This window comes from Stenella coeruleoalba, assembly GCF_951394435.1.
Source record: "Stenella coeruleoalba genome assembly, chromosome: 14".
NCBI classification, from domain to species: Eukaryota; Metazoa; Chordata; class Mammalia; order Artiodactyla; family Delphinidae; genus Stenella; species Stenella coeruleoalba.
This window is the reverse complement of record NC_137160.1, coordinates 3,171,539-3,192,151: the sequence shown is the minus strand read 5'-3', so window position 1 is coordinate 3,192,151 and position 20,613 is coordinate 3,171,539. Positions and strand designations below refer to the sequence as shown.

The following is a 20,613-nucleotide window of genomic DNA, read 5'->3' as shown; positions in this document are numbered from 1 at the left end:
GGTCCGGGAAGATCCCACATGCCGCGGAGCGGCTGGGCCCGTGAGCCATGGCCGCTGAGCCTGCGCGTCCGGAGCCTGTGCTCCGCAACGGGAGAGGCCACAGCGGTGAGAGGCCCGCGTACCGCAAAAAAAAAAAAAAAAAGTCAAATATTGCAATTTCAAAACTTGGGGTTTTACTATCAATTAAGTTACAATCAGTATCCAAAGATATAGAGAGAGGGTGGGCTCAACAGACAATACGCTTGATGCGATAGAAATCAGAATAACAAAAAATAGTCAAAACCAAGGATATACTGTACAACACAGGGAAACAGCCATTATTCTGTAACAACTTTAAATGAAGTATAATCTATAAAAACACTGAATCACTGTGTCGTACACCTAAAACTAATATAACATTGTAAAACAATTATACTTCAATTAAAAAAATACCCGGGGTAGTCACCTAACTTTTAGCCGAAACAGCATATATGCAGATAAACAGTAGGAATGGGTTCTGCGTCAAGGCAAGGCCCCCAGCACCAGGCAGGGCTTCTCCCAAGGGCACCACGTCTTAGAGTACAGGGACTTGATGCAGAGAGTCCTCTGAGACACAGTCAGCCGGCTTCTACCACTCCTAAGTCATCCTAACGCTTTATAAGCAGAATTGCGCTTTGGCCCGTTGACCCGTCTTCAGTAATAAATTCTGAGCACCATGACCCTGCTTTGTTTGAAAATGTTAATTTTTCTAAATTTCAACTAAATGCCCTTTCAGTGCTCCTCTTAATTAAAAGGATTAATTTTTGTGAACTCCAAAAGGGTCCTTTCTATCAGTGCCACGTCACTTTCTCAATAAAGATTGAAATCTAGCTCCGTAACACATTGTAAATTATTGGATTTTATTCACAACTTTGCTCTTAGACTATTTTAAGTCTGTAATGAGGGCTGCTGGGAGCCGGTCTTATGGGGAAATAAAGGTAATGGGACGATCAGAGCTTTCCAAAGGAGTAGACGCAACACTCGACAAAGACTATTTCATGAAAAAAGCAAGTTTCTTTCAATTGACCTGATAATGCAAATGGTCTCTAGATCCAGGAGCGGCATTCAAACCCACGCCTGGACGTCAAAAAATCTGTGGGGAAACTATGGCACAATGGGGGATTTACTGGAAGGGGCACAACGATCTGAACTCTAAGGTCAACTTTGCTACTAGAAGTAGCGGGACTCATTCCTCTGAGAATTCCGTCCCTCAATTTCTACATGTTTCCTCTCGTCATTTTAACCGGTCATCCCACCAAGGTTCTGAGAATTTATTAGAGTCATGTCACTGTTTAAAGATCTAAATCATCTTTTAGTGACAAGAAAGGCAAGTATTTTCCAAAGCTGAATGCATTTTTTAACGAGAGCAAGGCTCACTGCAGATCAAAATAGAGGATTCAACGTACCCATTTGCTCTTGCAAAGTAACTGCTTCCAAGGCCTCGCCCATCCCTGCTAACGAGACTGCTCTGTGAGTATTAAATCCGTATAACACATCTCTCTCCTTACGGGGCATCCATGAAGCAGCGATTTAATGCCAGCTAGAGCACTAAAGGCCTGCCACGATATAACGTTTGTGTTTTTAGGAGGAAAGCTACTGTCCTTTGGGGCTACAAAAAGTGACCCGTGCAGACCTACAATGTTCTTCAACATTTTATGCCACTGTCATGCCATAAATTTCTTTTTCTAGTCTCTCAATAAGCTACAATATTCTGTTGTCAACTCGTTACACCCACACCATATATAATCTTGTTATGGAATCACCTGAGATCTCACATTTCTCAAAAAGTTGATTAATACAGAGAAAAGAGATACAATCTCATTAAAAAGTAAATGATAATCTCTAAAATTTAATGAACCTGAGAAGGAACAGAAAGAGTAAATGCCAACTTACAGTGAACGTAATTTGATCTTTCCCACACAGTGACATTAGAAGCACTACTGAATTAGCTTATTACTAACCATTTACCTGCCATCATGATAGATGAGGGCAAGGACAGCTTTTCCAAATATTAAAAATATTTGTCCTCAAAGTAGGAAAACAATCATTGGCAGCTTTAATATTTCCAATGTCCTCCAAAAAGTAGCCATAGTACAACTGGAATGTGACCAGTAAAATCCATAGTTGTCAACATTTTTTAAAAGGAAAAACAAAAATTAATCTTCCAAAATGCCACCCAGGGGGTCACAGTTGGGTTCCCCACATCTTACGTGACAAGCTGCTAGAAGAACCCAGAAAAGCTCACAGAACTAGCACCGCATTTGCAGAGAACGGTATATTGCACTGCTCCTTTCCCACAGGTAAACAACTAAGAAACGAAATGCAAGATACGAGCCCCCGCTCGCCGCAACTAGAGAAAGCCCGTGAGCAGCAACGAAGACCCAACGCAGCCAAAAATAAATAAATTAATAAAAAAAGGGTGGTGCAGTGGTTAAGAATCCACCTGCCAATGCAGGGGACAGAGATTCAAGCCCTGATCCAGGAAGATCCACATGCCGCGGAGCAACTAAGCCCGTGCGCCACAGCTACTGAGCCTGCGCGCTAGAGCCCGCGAGCCACAACTAGAGAAAGCCCGTGAGCAGCAGCGAAGACCCAACGTAGCCAAAAATAAATTAAAATTATTTTTAAAAACGTGTTATTTTCATTTACCTACATACACACATGTGCAGATTCAGCATAGACTGATTGCCCTTATAGGAGCAAAGAAACAACTTTTTTCTACACTTTTACTGACTCCACATATACTTAAGTGTATCAGATGCTCACACAAAACGTTGTATAGACCTGGAATAATTAAACTCTGTTCAGGACAACTGGCTAAATCTTTAAGAAGGGAAAGATGACATATGTTTGTGGAGTTTTTTAAGACATGCACAGGGGCAGTCTTCCTCACTACAGAATATAAAAAGCCCAGCTGAAGCACTCGGATAGCTATTGCCTCTGACCTTTCAGTAAAAGCAACATCCATTAACCAATTTTCAGGGAGAAGAGAAAACCATTCCTGGCTAGACAGAGAAAGTTACAAGTCTGTAACTGAAACATCACCTTACACTTAAAAGAATTACCCAAAACAAAAAAATTATGAAGAAAATATCAAAATGTTTAAAATTTTCTTTTAAAAAATAGGAAAGGATGGATTAAACTCTATAAACTTTAATGTTGAACTAAAACACTGATTTACCTATGGGATGTCTCACTTGAAGATAAATTATCAAGCAAAACTACATATATCCTTTTATAAAACATCTTAGAAAGATAATAAAAGTTCAAAATAAGACGAAAAAAAAATAGGAAAATGATGAAAATAAAGTTGGCCAAGCATCTTTAAATATTTACATGCTGCAGTTTGGAACGTAATCTGGTTCCAATTAGCCATCTCTAAACCCATAGGGTTACTTGAATCTGAGAAGATTAATTATGACTGCACACAATCCGAAGTTCCTCTTTCACTCGGCTGTCTGGTGCAAGGAGAGGGGCAAGGAAAGCACGTGTGCCCAGCTGACGGCGAGGAGAGAAGGGCACATCTTGGAGGGGGTCCATCACCTGTTCTTTGTTCAGAAATGTCTGATGCCCCAGAGAGACCATCACCTACATAGCCAAAGGTGTGAATTTATGCAAACACTATGGGCAGTCATCAAACGGGAGCCTCAAGTGGAACTGACACTGGGCGCAGACTTCCTGAGTACAAGTCTACCAGAGCCTGGGACGCCTGGGAAAAGGCACCAAGCACAGGGTTACCTGGCTGTAGGGCCACCTACGTAGGAGGCTACCTGAGCACCAAGACTATGTGGGCCTTGGGAAACCAGGGAGCCGGGTCACCTGGCGGCAGGGCTAATTGAGCCCAGATTCCCTGACCATGAGATCCTGAGCAAGGGTTAGCTGGACCTGGGTCACCCGGGGACAGGACTACCTGAGCCTCAACTACCTGGGCATGGCTGATGGGCGAACCAGGACCACCTGGCCTGGGCCACCCGGCAGCGGTCTACTGGGCCTGGACTTCCCCGGCTCAGAGCCATCGGGCACAGAGCTCCCTGAGCCTGGACCACCTGAGCGTGAGCTACCCGGGCAAGGGCTTCCTGGACCTGGGCCACGTAGCTACGGGGCGACCCAAACACAGGGCTACCTGAGCCCAAGCCAGCTGGACGTGGGATACCTGGGCAAAGGCGACCCAGGCACAGGGCTACCGGGACCGGGACCACCCGAGCCCACCTTACCCGCGCCTGGACCACCCAGGCGCACGCGCTCACCTGGTGCAGGGTGGGCCGCCCCCTCCTCTCCGCTCTCGTAGGCGGCCTCGTCGGCCAGGCCGGAGCCCGGGGAGTCGGCGGCGGCGCAGGCCGAGCCGGGGCTGCTGGGCTGCGAGGCCGAGTCGCCCTCGCTGAGCGAGCCGCAGCGGGCGCGAGGCGCGCGGTCCCCGGGGCCGTCACGGTCACGGTCGCGGCGCGCGCGGCGGTGCACCCGCGAGTGCAACACCATCTGGTGGTACGTGCGGAAGATCTTGCCGCACTCGAAGCACTCCGACGACTTGCCGTGGCCGGCGGGGGCGGCGGCGCGACGGCTGGGGCGCGCGGCCGGCCGGGGGTCCGGGGGCCCGGGCGCGGGGTCCCCGGGCGCTCCCGCCCTCTTGCGCGGGGGCCCCTGCGCGCCGGGCTCGGGCTCGCGCTTGCGCTTCTCCTGGCTCACCAGGATGAACTCGCGCCGCTCCTTGTCGAAGGCCACGTCCCCAGCCAGCGCCTCGTCCCACGCCGCGTACTTGAGGTACTCGGCCGGCTCGGCCACCCTGCCCCGCGTGGCCAGCTGCCAGGCCTGGTAGCTGTTGACCGGGTCCAGCTCGGCCACGCGCCGCCCGGCCTGCCCGCGGGCGGGCGCGCCGGCCGCCGGACGCAGGTTCAGGCACTGAAGGAAGAGCTGCTGGGAGTCGGCGGGGCCGGGCGCCGGGCCCTCCCCGACCGGGGCCCGCGGCCGGCCGGCCTCCACCCGGCGGTGGATGGCGTTGTGCGCGTTCAAGCTGTCCAGGTTCGTAAACAGGTTCCCGCACTTGGTGCAGACTTCGTAGAGGCTCAGGCCGGCCACAATCCCCTCCTCCTGCACCACGTTGTTGATGGTGGCGATGGGGTCCAGCTCGCCGCGGGGCCTGTTCTTGCTTCCCGCCTTCGGGCCGTGCGCCTTCATGTGGTTTTTCAGGAACCACGGCTCCTTGAATCTCCGGCCGCAGATGTGGCAGCCATGGTCGAAGGAGCCCCTGTGCTTCTTCATGTGTGCCTTCAGGAACCAGGTCTGGCTGAAGGCCTGGCCGCACACCTCGCAGGGGAACTCGCCGGGGGGCAGCTCAGGCTTGCCGTTCTCTGCGAAGGCGTCGCCGCGGGGCCCCTGGGCCGTGATGTGGTCCTTCTCAATGTGGCTGAGCAGGGACTCCTCCCGCAGGGTCACGTAGCTGCACAGCCGGCACTTGAAGGGCTTGTGCGCCTGGTGCACGTGCTGCTCCAGGTCCTTCCTGCGCTCGAACTTGCTCTTGCAGAAGGAGCACTGCCCCGCCCCCGCCGCCTTGGCCTCCTCCGCCGCGCACGCCGCCCCCTCCGCCTCCTTCTTGCTGCTCCTCAGCAGGATCTTGCCGCTGTCCATCTGGGTGGCGCCGTTCAGGATCCTGTTGCAGGCCGAGGTGCTCTTCGTGGGGCTGGCGCAGCCGTCCAGGCCCTCGGACACGCGCGTCTCGCCCGCCTCGGGCTCGTGGCCCTGGATCAGAGTCCCCGTGCGGTGGCCGCGGATGTGGATCTTCAGGTTGCCCTTCTGGGAAGCCCGGTGGTCGCAGTAGGGACACTTGTAGGGCTTCTCGCCTGTATGCTTGCGCATGTGCTGGGACAAGGAGCTCTGGAAGGGGAAGCTCTTGCCGCAGATGCAGCAGCTGTGGCTCAGCGCCTTGTCGCCGTCCGCCTCGGGGCTCCTGCTGGCCCTGGGTGGGCTGGGGCCCCTTCTCAGCTCCGTCTCGGCCTCTCGGGGGCGGTCCATCTCGACGACGAGGGCTCGCCCGGCCGGGGGGGCGGGGCACGGCGCTCGGTCACGTGGGCCTGCGTCTTATCTCTCCATGTTCAGGCGAGCCTCCCGCTTGCCGGCTGCAGAAGTCCGCCTGCCCCGCGGAGGGGCATGTCTTACCTGGAGAGCATGGCAGAGGGCAGCAAGCACCTGGAACAGAAAAGACACGGAGATCTTAGGAACCAGGTTTCCCCTCATAAATAGGGGCCCGGTAACATCCTCGGACCGCGATCTGCACGCTCCTCCTTCAGAAAACCAATCCCGTCCAAATTAAAGGAAGGAAGCACCCACGAAAGTTTAAACAGACGTACGAGCAGCTGCTTCCCTTTAAAAAATCAGTAATTAAACAATTAATGACTGATAATAATTGTGTGCTAAATCATTAAAATAAATCATTGTAAATGACTGCACACTAGAATAATTTTTTATCAAAGATATCCAGTGTTTAAGGAAAGACTGTGGTGAGGGACTTCGTGGGAGTGTGCGGAACATGGGCGACGGGACAGGAGCGCGTCTGAGAATGAAGGACAGAGACCCAGGCCAGGCGGAGGATGGCAAAACGCGGGGGCACGTGCAGGACACGTGAGCTGCGAGGAGGGCGTTCACAGCCGGAAAAGGCGCTTTACAAATGCATCTTTGTATCTTGGTGAAGCACAGATGATTTAGTGAAAGAGAGGCAACGAAGGACAGGAGCAGAACCCTGCGGTCCTTCCAGAGCTGGGCCTGAGCTGCTGCTCCAGCACCTGGCGGCCCACGGTGGCCGCCCCGACGGACACCACTCCCAGGGGTGTGTGACCACCGGGCCGTTGCCACCACAACATAAAGCCCAAACCCCTCGGCTGGCCTCACCGTGCCCTTCCCGACCTGGTCCTGTCCCTTCTCTCCTGCACTGGCCGCAGGGCCGAGTCCCACCCCAGTGCAGACACCCTCCCGACCCCGGCAGGTCCTCACATGGGAGGCGGGGTCTGAGCCCAGCAGGAGCAGGGGTCACACTGTGGGGTCACTGTCGCTCTCATGCTTATCCACCCCCTGGAGAATGAGGGGCCGGGGCTGCTCCTCCAGACGCCTGGGCGCCTCCCTCACCTGTGCACAGGCGAAGGGGAAGTGGACGGGGTTGCCCAGCGCTGTGCCGGGCACGGGTAGGGCCACGATCTGGGCTGCAGGGAAGCCAGCCCAGATGCCTGTAAACGCCAAACAGGCCCAAGACGGTACACACTGACAAGCAGCTATCTCAGGACTTTCCATCTGACTCAGCGATACGGAGAATAAAGAAAACAGTCCAGAAGGGATGTGAGAGGTAGAGTGTCTTTCTGAACTGTATTTTGATGGGTATATTTATGTATAACTGAGTCACTTTGCTGTACAGCAGTGATTAACACAACACTGTAATTCAACTATACTTCAGTGAAAATTTTTTTTAAAAAAGCAAGCAGGGGTGGGGCATTGGGGAGAACAGCCGGGCACACAGGCCCCTGGGGCCCAGTCTGTTTATCCTTCTTATCTCTAAACAGAAGTAACTGAGTTAATGATTCTGAGGGTCTCCCTCCTGGGGGCTCCAGACTTGCACAGAGAGGCACCCAGATGGACAGATGTTCTTTTTTAAAAAAGCTATAACATGTAGAAAGGAAGCCACATTTTTTACAAAGTTTCAACCTCATGCACACTAAGAACTCATGTTTGAAAAGCAACAAAATGTGAAGAAGCTATGTGTTTCTGGTTGTCAAGCAGTGTACAACGCACATCGTTTATTCAGAGAGGAGGCCAGGCAGCAACGCGTTGTTTGCTCTGGGTGGTCCGACCTGCCATGTTTTCCCCGGAGCAGACTCAGAGAAGAATGCTGAGGGTGGAAGGCAGGGGGCGGGAGGGTGTCACCCAAACATCCCCAGGGGTTCCAATAGATGACACTCTATTCCTCCACTCACCACGAGGGACAGACGCCTTCTGAAAAAACAACACAACTCCTGTTCTCCAAATGCCTCCTCCCAGAGACCCACGCCAGAGGCAGAAATCTCATTTAGATGATGTATTCTCAAACTTCTTTCGAGAAAGCCTCATGCTAGCAAGTTTCCCAGGCACCTAAAGAAACCAACTCAGTCTGAGCAACAAACTCTGGAAAGCAGCAGGAAGCGCAGCTGCTCACAGATATTCCTTACTCTTTACACCGAGGGGTACAGAGCCACTCCCACACCCCAGGAGAGAGGGAGAGAGAAGTGAGACGGGAAACTCCCAATAAAATAAATAAACAAAATCTCCCCTAAACTTGGATAAACAAATGAGGTGAACAAGAAGACTTCTTCATGACAATTTAAGCTAATTTGTTTTTTCAAGCTGTTTTGGTCTTAGACGACCTGCATATTATTCATGATGATTTTATAAGACAAATGATTTGCATGCATCCCGGGCCATCCCAGGGCTTATTTCAGTCCCCCAAATGTTGAAGTTGATATATAAAAATATAAATGAAACATACTATTTACATTTAACGTAGTGACCTCATCTGGGTACAAAAATCTTCCGAGTTTAAAGAACCGTCTAGAATACATTTACAGAGGAAAAAACAACTACAACACCAGAAATTGGTGTCTCTTAAGTAATGTGACAGACTTCACTGGACCACTAACTTGGTTCATAAAGGATGTTAAATGTCAGAACTTCTCCAGTTCACGGGAATTAAACATCCGAAACCCCGCCAGGAAGACAAGATTCCCGGAGCATGAATGCTCAGCTAGCTAAGGTTCATAAAAGGCAACCTACAAATTGCTCCTGGAAATAAAATGAAATTGTCAAGAGAGAAGAGTTGTTCAAATCACAAAACGGCACGCACTCTGTGTGGGTTTCCCTTCCTTCTCTGCTACTCTCCCTGCCATGTGGTGTGCTGCTGGGAGCCGTAGAAAGTTAAGGGCTCTGGAAGCCAAGAAGCTGCGCTGGGGATCCGCACAGAGACCCCACCTGCGTGCCGTCCAGGTGTGGCGCAGAGCCCAGCCCGGGAGTCCCGTCCCCCTTTTGCCAGCGTGTGAATTTCAGAAGGTGTCCTTCACACCCAGGCGTGCCCTCACCTGTCAGGTGCCGAGAGTCAGGAAAGGACATGAGGGAGCCGTGTGACACCAAAACCCCTTGCAAGGCACCTCCTCCAAGTGCCACTCAGACCCCCAGTCACAGTGCAGAGCGAACAGTCCACGGACAATAAAACACCTGCCCGACGGGGCCTCGCTTCTACTACCAGGTAGCAGCCCGGCTGAACGAGCCCAGAGCAAAGTGCAAAGAGGATGAGATGTGAGCACAGCCCCCCTTCTTCCCATGGGGGACCTCAGTCTCTTCTGCACATTTAAAAAGGCTTAGCGCTGCCATCTTTGCTACTAGAGAAATCCACATCCCATATCCTCATGACAGCCTTGATGTGTAAAATTTCTGATTCCCCAACACCCCCAAACCCCCAGCCAAAGCCTAGACACTTCCCCTCAAGAAACCCGAACACTAGACAATATACTTTTCATTTCTTATTTGGGCTTCCTGCAAAACTTGCTTAAAAGTTCACAAAGGCAGCAGAGCCCTGCAATTTATAGGAAAATTCTCAAGCAACGGCCTTCAGGGTGCCCACGAATCAGCACAACCAGCTCTTCTTTCTCTTTTTTTCCCCACTTCTCTGCCCACCCCCATCTTTCAACCCTGAGCCCTGCTGTCATTCTCTGTGAGGATGACAGGAGATGTATTTTTCAAGAACTTAAAAATATTTGGAGGGGGAAAATGGAACAATACCATAAGGGTAATGACCACTTAAACTCAAAACACCATTATCTTAAGGAAATCATAACATCAACACAACCGGCTCCACTTGAAAGAGGCCACTAAGTGGCCCCCTTCCTGAAGCCCACAGTCGACTGGCAAAGTTTCTTGCAAACCTTTAGAGAAACAGTCAAAAAGGAATTCCCCACAACTGGCTTTCCTTAGTCAGTGGCCAAATCAACAGATCTTCGTGATGATTCTTTTCAGCTGTAGACAAAAGCCCTTTTCCCCAAAAGAACAAGGATGGTGTCATCAGAACTTCCAATGCGAAAATGCAGCAGGGCAGCCGCCCCGGTTAGAAGACTTAGGGGAACTTTATTAGCCCCAAAATCCACAGCACTGACTCTGCTATCCTTTAAAAAAAAAAAAAAAAAAGCCCACCAGCCTCTGTGAGCCCGGAGGGGTCTCTGGTGGCGAGAGGTGGTCATCCAAACACTGCCCCGCGATGAAGTGTCACACTACCTGGTTTGAGCCAAATGCATTCCGGTACCGAGCTGTCCCCATTTTATTCTCACAGGCAGACGCACGTCGAGTGAGACTTGGTGTTCCAACTTCTCCTGAAACACGTTAACCTAAAGATAACTAGCCTCACAAAACGTGTAAGTAAATGCTAGCTTTTTACTCAGACCAGAGCGATTAAAGAAAGTCTCTGGCAACACAAACATTAGGAAGTAGAGGGGAGAGAAAATCCACACGTGTGTTTCAGCTGGCATACGACCCATGTATATACACACATAGAGCACAGCCCCATTTGAATCATATCTTGCCCATAATGAACCACAGTTTTCTTGTTATTATATTACAAACTTTTTCCAAGGCTGTAATTGGGAACTTGCCAGACAAGCCTGTAATTTAATTGTTTAGGCATAAAAATGGCTTGCGGATTAGGGTTTTAAAATAGATTTCCAATGCATCTCTCCCTCTGTGTGTGTGTGTGTGTGTGTGTGTGTGTGTGTCTCATAGGGACGTGACAAACAGTTTGAAGCTACTTTTGTAAAATGCCTTCCATAATTTTGGAAGTAAGTTTCTTTTTGAAAAATTTAGGTAATTTCATATTACATAAATATTTATATATATTGCCTATATCATTTTATGATAACAATTATAACAACAGGAAAAAGTAAGATGTTTATTACAGAAAATATAAATCTGCATTCATAACATAAAATGCATTATCATGGAGATGGGGGAGGGGTTTAAGAGGGCAAAATATAAACTTTTTGAAAATAAAATATGCAGCTAAACTTTAAGACATCAACACATGAGGGCATAAATAAATAAGGCACCAGGTCTAAATGCACATATGTAAGGGCACTGCCACACCTAGAGAGATTCTTCCTTTTTGATTCTTTGTTTTCATGCCTGCACAGCACAAATGAAAAAAGTTGACTTTCTCAAGACTGCTGACACTCACTGGATTTGGGAAACATTTAATCTGCGGGTAAAGGTTTCAACAAATAAATCACTTCTGTAAGTGAGGACCTGGGAACTGAGTCTTGGACCTAACAGAAGGCAGAAAAGTCCCTTCCTGCAGCATCCCTGGTGACCTTGTGAAACAGCTCCAAGGACCCGGTTAACTCCACCTGCCGACAGTAACTCCTTTCAGAACAAGCCCTGCAGGGCTGGGATCCAGGACACACACCAGAAGGAAAAGCCCTGTGACGAAGCTGTCAGATCTGTAAGAACCCACGTGGGACCACAGTCCATCATTGTCCCGCACGCCCTCCCGTGACGGCTCCCACGGTGGAAGCCCCAGGGCCCGGTCGTGGGGCGAGTTAACGAGGGTTTCATCACAATCTCTGAGAGCTACTGGGCGCCAGGCCACTCATGAGGCCTAAGGGCTCGGATAACTAAGCAACAGTCTTGGCTTCGAGGGACCCAGGCGTCAGAAAGAAACACGTAACCACACAGAGGACAGCAGCAGAGCACGGAGGGAAGCGATGACCTGCCCTGGCCAAGGGTGGCCGGGTCTCCCCAGGGAAACCCAGGTGGGTGTGGGCCCAACTAGCCTTTAGAGCAACCCCCAACCCTTTCACCCACACCCAGGGGTAACCCCATCATCCTGTGGGCTGGACCTCCATTCACACTTGAATCCACACGCTCCCCTTCATCTCAAACCCAGATCATCTTCCCAAATGCAGAGCTGGGCGACCTTGAGACTTCAACCCTTCAGAGGCTTCGCACACCCTGAAGGTGAGGCCCGAACTCCCCCGAGGGGGCTTCTAAGGCCCTGAACCCCTGTGCTGCTGGGGTCCCTGGGCCCCCAGCCAATGGCTGTGCACCTGCCCCGCACCCCAGCTGGACGTGCGTTCACTCCCACCTTGGAACCCTCAGGTATGCGGGTCCCACCCGCCGTCCACCTTCTCAGGTGTGGCCTTTCTAAGAGACCCTTCCTGACCCCCTTGGCCCTGTGACCGGGTCAGGCACGGTCCCCATGCCCCAGCCTTGGCCCTGTCCCAGCTCATGCCTGGACATGCTTCTATTACCGCTTCTTTAACTGGTCACTCGTGTGTGAGGCATCCTACTCTGTGAAGGCAGACCCACCAAGTACCACTGAGTCCTGACACCAGCGCAGGGCCAAGCAGGGAGCGGCACCATGAGGGGTGGTCCAGACCGTGAGCTCCGAGGTCAGGCTACCTGAGATCCAAACTCGGTTCTGCCACTCCCTGGGATCAGCTGTGTGACTGGGAGCAAGTGTCTCAACCTCTCAGTTTCCCAGTCCATTTCTTCATTTTAAAAATGTAAATGATGGGACCTCCCTGGTGGCGCAGTGTTTGGGAGTCCGCCTGCCGATGAAGGGGTCGTGGGTCCGTGCCCCGGTCCGGGAGGATCCCACGTGCCGCGGAGCGGCTGGGCCCGTGAGCCATGGCCGCTGAGCCTGCGCGTCCGGAGCCTGTGCTCCGCAACGGGAGAGGCCACAGCAGTGAGAAGCCCGCGTACCACAAAAAATAATAATAAATTTAAAAATGTAAAATGTAAATGATGGTAATGAGAACTATATTACAGTATTTTTGTGAGATTTAAAGTAATGCGTGCAAGGTGCAATGTTGAGCACACAGCAAATGGCCAATATATGGTAGGTATTATTATAAATTAATAATTGCTAAATAAATGAATGAGACGTCAGTGCAGTACCCAAAGATACCTAGTCACTCGCAGTGACACTGTTTGGTTTAATAAACTCAAAAGGAGGAAATAAGAGTTTAGGAAGCTATGTTAGAAATGGCTAAATAGTAACCCGTATGTATTCACTGGGCCCTAAAGGTTCACCACAGAAGTTGTCTAATACAATGACAAAGTATTCCACGAACAGCTATCGTCATCCACAGCACACAAGTTCAAACCTGTCCCAGCCCGAGACTCCAGACAAAGTCAGCTTTAATATAGACTGGGTATTAGACCATATTTGAGAATTACTATTACTTTCGTTAGGTCTGTAACACAGGAGACTTTCTTAGTTTTTGGAGATGTGTAATGAAATATTTTAGCGGTGGTTTACAAAAGAGAGGAGAAGGCAGATATATCATAATGCTGACAACTGCTAGGGCTAGATGGTGGGTGTACAGACGTTCATTAGTTACTCTTTCCATTTTTATGGGTTTGGAATGTTTTTCACAGAAGAAGTTAAAAAATAACTCCCACTTGCAATTCCAGTAAGTAGCACGATGGGAAGCAGAGCTGCTCTGGGGCAGCCCGGTTGGCCCTCCCCCATCCCCATCCCTCCCCTCCCCTCCCCCTCTCCAGGCCCCCAGGAAGCTCAAAAGTCTCTAAGGAATGCACTTTGGGAAAATTACCTTTTGTTAAATTCTAGTATTTGAAAGTCAAAGAAAGAAAAATCATCTGAATGATATGAAACGGTCCACATGAAAGCAGTATTTTAAGAGGTTGCTTGCTGGTGTTTCAGAGGCTTGCCCCGGGGACATTCAAGGGATCTCCCCAGAGCTCCATGGGGCCCAGCCTTGGTGCAGACACTGCAAAGCCAGCCATCGCAGCCAAAATGAAGCAGCCATGAAGACGTGGGTGCTGGGGGAGAGCCTCCCATCGCGCCCCAGGGCAAAACTCCAGTGCTCGGGGAGATCCTCCCATCGCGCCCCAGGGCAAAACTCCAGTAAGGCTGCCGGCGTTTATCTTCCCCAGTTTAAACGATCATTTTCTGACCAACTAAATGTGGCGTTGTCAGGGGGAAAAGGTAGCATCCTGTATTTTTACACAGTAAGCATCGCTCTGACTGTACAGGAAATCTTGGCATTTTCTGCTCTGTAGAGTAAACCAACACAAAGCAAAAGCCAAACGGTTTTGTACTGATTCCCTCAAAACCATCGAATTCAGTTCTGTCGAAGTCATGTCCTGGAAAGGGAATCAGAAGGCTGATTTTTTTTGAAATAACCTCTAATATTTAGAGTAATCTGCATAACAAAACAACTGTGCAAGTTTCTTTAAAGGCACCCAGATGAGACTGCAGACCTCAGCGGGGCACGAGGGGCTGCAGGAAAGCTGGAAGGGGCGTTTCCCACACTGGGTCTGCTGCCCTTCTGTCGACAGAAGCAAAGCCTGATGCGCGTGCTGTTTGTCAAATATGTCTCTTCAATTCTAGCTCATTAATTAACCACGTCACGATACTAAGAGATAGTTCAGCTTCCCTGACGCCCTGTGGTCTCTCTCCTTCTCTCTCCCTTGGTCACCGGGGGAGAGGGGGGCTTCCGGGAGTCAGAGGGATGGGGGCTGAGCTGAGCCCACAGGGGGGCCACTGTCCCGGGTAGGGGGGAAACAGGAGAATTCGGGAAATGTGGGGAATCGGTGCTGTGGGGAAGACGCCCTTACAAAGAAAACAGCTCAGGGCAGGCGGAAGGCGCAAGGTATTTACAGGATATTCTGGCCCCAGAAGGCAGGTCATAAAATTTAAGAAGTGACCTCCTGAGGGCGGCCGTGAGGCAGTGAGGCTGCAGGGCCCGTGGGTGCTGCCGTCAGTTTCACATACTGCCCGTCTGTCCTCCAGCAGACAATGCAACGGGCCTTCCCAGTGACACTGTGGTCTTATGAGCCATGAATTAAAATGCACCATTAACATCCTGCACAAGCTTATCTACTGCGGAGACAAAAAGCCCATTCTGTGAACAAATGGGGAGAAATTCCACAACAATGAGGAGTTCCTCTCCCCACTCGCCAATCTGCCCCAGATTAACAGTCCCAGGCTTATAGTCCCCAGACGGGGTCCGAGCCGCCCCATGAAGTGGTGCATTCACTGCCTGGAGAGCCAGGGCGCTGACGGCAGCACCAATCAATAATCCATTATAGCGCAGACCCCGTTTCCATCTCAGAAGGAGAAACGAACGCGAGCGACCAGAATCGCAACGTTCACGGGGGAGTCCGCCCCGCCTCCCTCGCTTGGGCAGAAGGACACAAACCCGCTGTCCCAGAGTATGGGGGAAGCTCAAGTGGACCCGGCAGACCTGTTTCCCAGCAGCCGGAGAACAGTGTGCTTGGACTTTTCTGCCAGAAGCACTCATTTTAAAGGTAAACCTCAAAAGGGCTTCGTTCAGGACACAAGGTGATGTGAACAAAGCACGGACACAGTGGTGACAAACGTCCATCTTCCGAAACAAAGGTTTCCTTTCAATCATTTAGCCCCCCAGATAAATCGATGCGAGTGCCAACACGAGTCCCCAAATGTAACTAGCCGTCCATGATAAGGGTTTATTGCGCAAACTCCGCGATCATTTAAAAGCAAGACTCGCTTCCATTCTGTGCCTCAGACCACAGCTTTGGAATCATTGCTCCGTACATAGCAGACATGCAGAGAGGACCTAACCGTTATTCCACAAGTTGGTTATCTTTGATGAAGTTGTTTACCACAATGTGTCAAAAACCCAGTAAATTCCTGGTTGAGCAGAGAGAGAGGCCATCTTCAGCTCCAGAGAGAAGAACATTTCCTCACGGTATAAATAGTAACCCGTATGTATTCACTGGGCAGTATACCGAGATACTTGCTCAAGAAAATATAAATTAACGTTAATATATAAGCTGCCCACACGTCCTTACTAAAATACAAAAACTCGTAGTCAAATCCGACCTTACAGGGGAACAAGGAAAGCAGATGAATACACAAATAGAATTCTTGATCACATTCAGAAAAGGCCAAGAATAAACGGGGGGGCGTGCGATTCCATATCCTGGAAAACCCAAAATGGTATGGAGACTTAATGAAGAGGCATCCACGTGAAAATAAAGGCAATGGATTTTGTTTAATCTCAAAAGAAGATTTTTTTTTACTTGCGTTTACTTGCGTTTTCTCCTGCTCTCCAAAATGAATACATTACTGACACTTGTTATTTACTAGTTCCTAAGTCTCATATTAAGTAGTGGCCTTATCAATCTATTTGTCCTTACAAAAGGAAACTTCACAAAGCCGGGAAAAAGAGTCACAGGAGCAGGGGCTTGCTCTGAAAAAAAGAAAAATCACAGGAACAGGGGCTTGCTCTGTAATTTTCTGCAGATAGGTGTCCTGCTGGAGCCCTGGGTCCACCACAAAGAGCTGAGATCTGCCAGTAAATCCAGCTTCCTGGAGGGGCCAGCACTGCCGGCGTAGTTAATGATCTTGTCAACATTTCCATTAAGAGCCGCATTTCCAGAAGCTCAGAACTGCATCTCCCCCAAACTGGGCGGCTCCATGAAATCTGTCGTCACCAAGGGGCTTTACAAAACTAGAAGAAAATCACTTGCTATTCAGTACGGGAACCACAGAAGCACCAGTTTTTACTTTCACTCTTTTTCCATCCTGCACGAAGATGATGAAAGCCAACGTTTCCACTCATTCAGAAACACTGAAAACTCGGGGAACGCCAGAGAAAATGAAGACTCATCAATTTCTTTTTTAAAACAAACATGGAACACCAGAAGGCCTTAGATAAACGGCAGGGAGAAATCCCGTTTGAAAGTGGCTTATAGGTTTTTACTCAGCCTAACCTCAAACGTGTAGAAACTGCCACCAATTCGGGGTCCAATTTAAATTGTTTTTAATTTTTTTGGTTGTTTAGAAATTACCAGCAGTGAAAACGAAAGAGTCATGGGCAGAAACACTGCATTGCATTTCCTATGGAACACTTCCTTGAAATGTGTATTAGCTGACGGTAAATATATTTTAACTGAAATCTGTTTCTAGAAATAAGCTGTATTTCATTTCATGTAAATCAACAGCAAAGGGCAATATTCACCTCCAACATGCATACACCGACCTGTTTTTCCAGCCTCTTACCTAAAACCAACATTTCTCTCCCAGTATAAGAAAACAGATCGCAATTAACACCTATTCAATAGTATCTCTTTCTTCTGTGCTTTTTGTGAAAGCACCTAGAAGTCCCCACCACCAAGTGAAAGAAAGAATTGTGTCCAGGAATACAGAAGGAGGTAATTATGTGCAGTAAACCATAAACCGTTCTGTTAAACATTACCCTCCAAGGTAGTTCTGTTTAGCAGAGAACTCAGGCCCCAGAAATCCCTTCATGAAGAGGACACAGCGGATAAATTCTTCAAGAATCAATTTTAATAAATGCTAAGCAGCAGCTTCCCAAACATTTCCGGTAAGAATACAGGGATTGACTGAATTGAATCCATTCTGGTAGGACAGCAGAAAGGTATATATCATGCAAGAAGTTATTTAAGACTTTGTTTGCCATTGTACCAACACCAATCAATACTGTAAGAGGATCAAAATTATAAAAGGACAAATTCTTCCCCAAATGCTTTACTAGATAAAGCGCACACACCATAATCAGTTTAAATTTTCCAGATCCCTGACTAGCAATAACTACTGTAACATGACCTGGTTTATCACTAACCCAAGCAGCGCCTTTGAAAGCAGCTGGGTAGTTCAGCCTCTTAAGGAGAGTGATCTATCAGGGAATGTTTACCAAGAGCAATTCTTGACAAGAACGTGATAGCACATGGCTGTAGGATTTATTCTGCCTTGCTTGTCTAAAAATATATTTTCAAGCACAGTTAATGACACATCACTGCAAGTTCTAATTTCTGAAGATAAAAGACTATCTATACTTTCCTTGCAAAGATAAAAGAATAAACAAGCAAAATTCCACTTTCATTTCCCATAATAACATTATTGTGTGATTCAGCTACTAAAGCTAAGAAAATTCTGCACCTGAAGTGATCCTAAATGATCTTGCAAGAAAAGAGGATGGGCTCTTTCTAAGCCACAGCATCTTACCCAGAAACAGCTTTTGGAAACAGTAAATATAAAATAAAACCAGGCACATTTCTGAATTCCAAAGCTCCTAGCTCCTGGCCCCTCCGTCCCTGGAGAGAAAAGATATCGAACTTGAAATCGAATTTCTCCACCGGCAGCCCAGCCTGGATTATTTGGGAAGTGTCGCGCTTTATGAGCCCAGGGCGGGCCTGCGGTGAATGGAGAGGGAACAGTGGGCACATTTTCCAGGAACCCAGACACCAGGACCCCGCTTCGGCGACCACAGCTGGATCATGTGTCTGGTTACGGCCCGGAACGAGGGCCGTACTAGAGGGTGCTGGGGACGCCCTCTCCGTCACACCGGTGCCCCCTCCCTCCCTTCACTCCCCCACCTCCACGGGCTGCTACACATCCAACCCCAGAAGCCCTTCTTGCCCCGTTCCACCAGGTGCTGTGAGCAGCCCTGCAGGCATCGCGGCAACAGACAAGGTGAGGGGCCGCATGGGCACAGGTGGCGGGGTGAAGGCAGGTGACCCAAAAGCCAGGGCGGCGGCTCTCGTGTTCTCAGGGGCTGTGACATCCAGGTTAGGGACAATTACTCAGGCCCTAGAGTTCACCGACACAAACCCTGCCAACACCTGTTTGGTGAAAGAGACAGTTACCCATAAACTTCGTGTCGTTTACCCAGGACACAGGTCAACACAAGTCTGTCGCACAACAGGGCCACGTGACTACACACAGGTGTCCCGTGAGCACAGACCTGGGGGAGAAAACGACGGGACATGCATGGCCTGCCCACAGAATTCACATGAAACGAAACAAAATGCAATTGCTCTGAAGTACGCGTTTCCAGCTCAGTCGTCTGAAGGAGCTTCTGTCATGTCACCAGACAAATACGGCTGATGATCAGAGGCCGCCCTGACCTCCCGTCTCCCGACCAGAGACGGGGCACGCGGGTCACTGAAGTCTGCTCCTGCCTCACTCGAGGAGGACGCAGGTCCCAGTGACCTGAGATGCCAGTCACAGGCCCTCGTTCCTGGAGGAAGATGCTCTGGCTCCCCTCCCCTCCGGAGCGGGCTCACAGCCAACAGCACGACTCCCTTAACTCCCGCTCTGAGCCAGCCTCGCCAGCCTCCATCTAGCAAAACCCTTCCGCCAGGGGCTTCCCTGGTGGCGCAGTGGTCGAGAGTCCGCCTGCCAATGCAGGGGACGCGGGTTCGTGCCCCGGTCCAGGAAGATCCCACATGCCGCGGAGCAGATGGGCCCGTGAGCCATGGCCGCTGAGCCTGTGCATCCGGAGCCTGTGCTCCGCCACGGGAGAGGCCACAACGGTGAGAGGCCCACGTACCGCAAAAAAAACAAAAAAACAAACAAACAAAAAAAAACACCCTTCCACCCTTCTGGACCCGCGACGAGCAGCTGTACCATTTCAGGGACCGCGCTCCAAAGCCAGGTCTGGACCATCGCATGGGACTCATAGGCAAGAGGAACAAAACACATTTGGGGTCTCGTTCAACTACAGGCCCAAAGCTCGAGCCTCTTTCTATCCATAAATAGCCGAGTGCAAGCTGGTCAGCTGCAAAATCGAAGGACGATTAGATGTCTGGTGGCGAGTCACGTAAACTGCCAGGTTCCTCAGCTGCCGCCCCAGGCACCACCGCTCCCCTGAACGAGGGACCAGCCCGGGGCCTCGAGGCCCTCAGACACACAGAGGCATATCGTGACGTCAGCCAGGGGTGCCCCGGGATGTGCAAGCATCTTCACTGGGACCCTCAGAACCATGGACCAGTTATACCCTAGTTACACACCCCCACACGGTCACCACTCACTGACTCACTGCGGGGTGGATACGGGCTGTGACTTCTTTTCTGTTTAATTTTTATTTATTTGGCCGCGTTGGGTCTTCGTTGCCTCTGCGCGGGCTCTTCTCTAGTTGCAGTGAGCGTGGACTACTCTTCGTTGCGGTGTGTCGGCTTCTCAGTGCGGTGGCTTCTCTTGTTGCAGAGCACGGGCTCTAGGCGCGAGGGCTCAGTAGTTGTGGCGCACGGGCTTAGCTGTTCCGTGGCATGTGGGGTCTTCCCGGACCAGGGCTCAAACCCGTGTCCCCTGCATTGGCAGGCGGATTCTTAACCACTGCGCCACCAGGGAAGTCGTGGGCTGTGACTTCTGAGTCTACAGTACTGCTGGCTTCTCAGCTCTACACTTAAAATCATATGAGCAAGTGATTCGTACAGATGTACACCATAAAACTGCTTTCGGTTTGCTTTACATTTACTCTGAGTTTTGTTTTTTATTTTTTTCCAAAGCGGCTTTGCCGCTCTAAGGGTGCCCAGTTACGGGGGCTGCAAAGGCCACGGGGAGGTAAAGTCACCACACTCGGGCTTTAGACTTGTCCTTCCGCTGAATTAAGCCGGCAGGGCTCACGGGAAGGTTACGGAGACCTGCCGGCAAGGTGCCACACACGCAACAAAAGATGCTTATATTTGAGAATTCATAGGTAAGTGCATAGTACACCATGGGAGGGGCGGGGCCAAGAAAAATCTGCATAAGTTCCTTGTACGTTAGAACTTTCTCCTTGGCAAGGT

The 20,613-nt window shown here is 50.1% G+C and overlaps 1 protein-coding gene across 9 annotated transcripts in view; it reads right to left on the bottom strand.

The window, feature by feature from the left end:
• ZNF516 (zinc finger protein 516) overlaps positions 1-20,613 on the bottom strand; it is a 110,233-nt gene that overhangs the window by 57,886 nt on the left and 31,734 nt on the right. For 8 of the 9 annotated variants that reach the window (XR_013831325.1, XM_079942725.1, XM_079942728.1 and 5 more), the window contains exon 2: positions 4,266-6,198. Coding sequence is in view for 8 of the 9 variants with exons in the window: in XM_079942725.1 (XP_079798851.1) it covers positions 4,266-6,024 (1,759 nt within the window). In the remaining variant the exon portion in view is untranslated. Of the gene's footprint in view, positions 1-4,265; positions 6,199-7,131; positions 7,158-20,613 lie in introns of those variants that run through there. The other variant, XM_079942727.1, reaches the window with a different exon arrangement.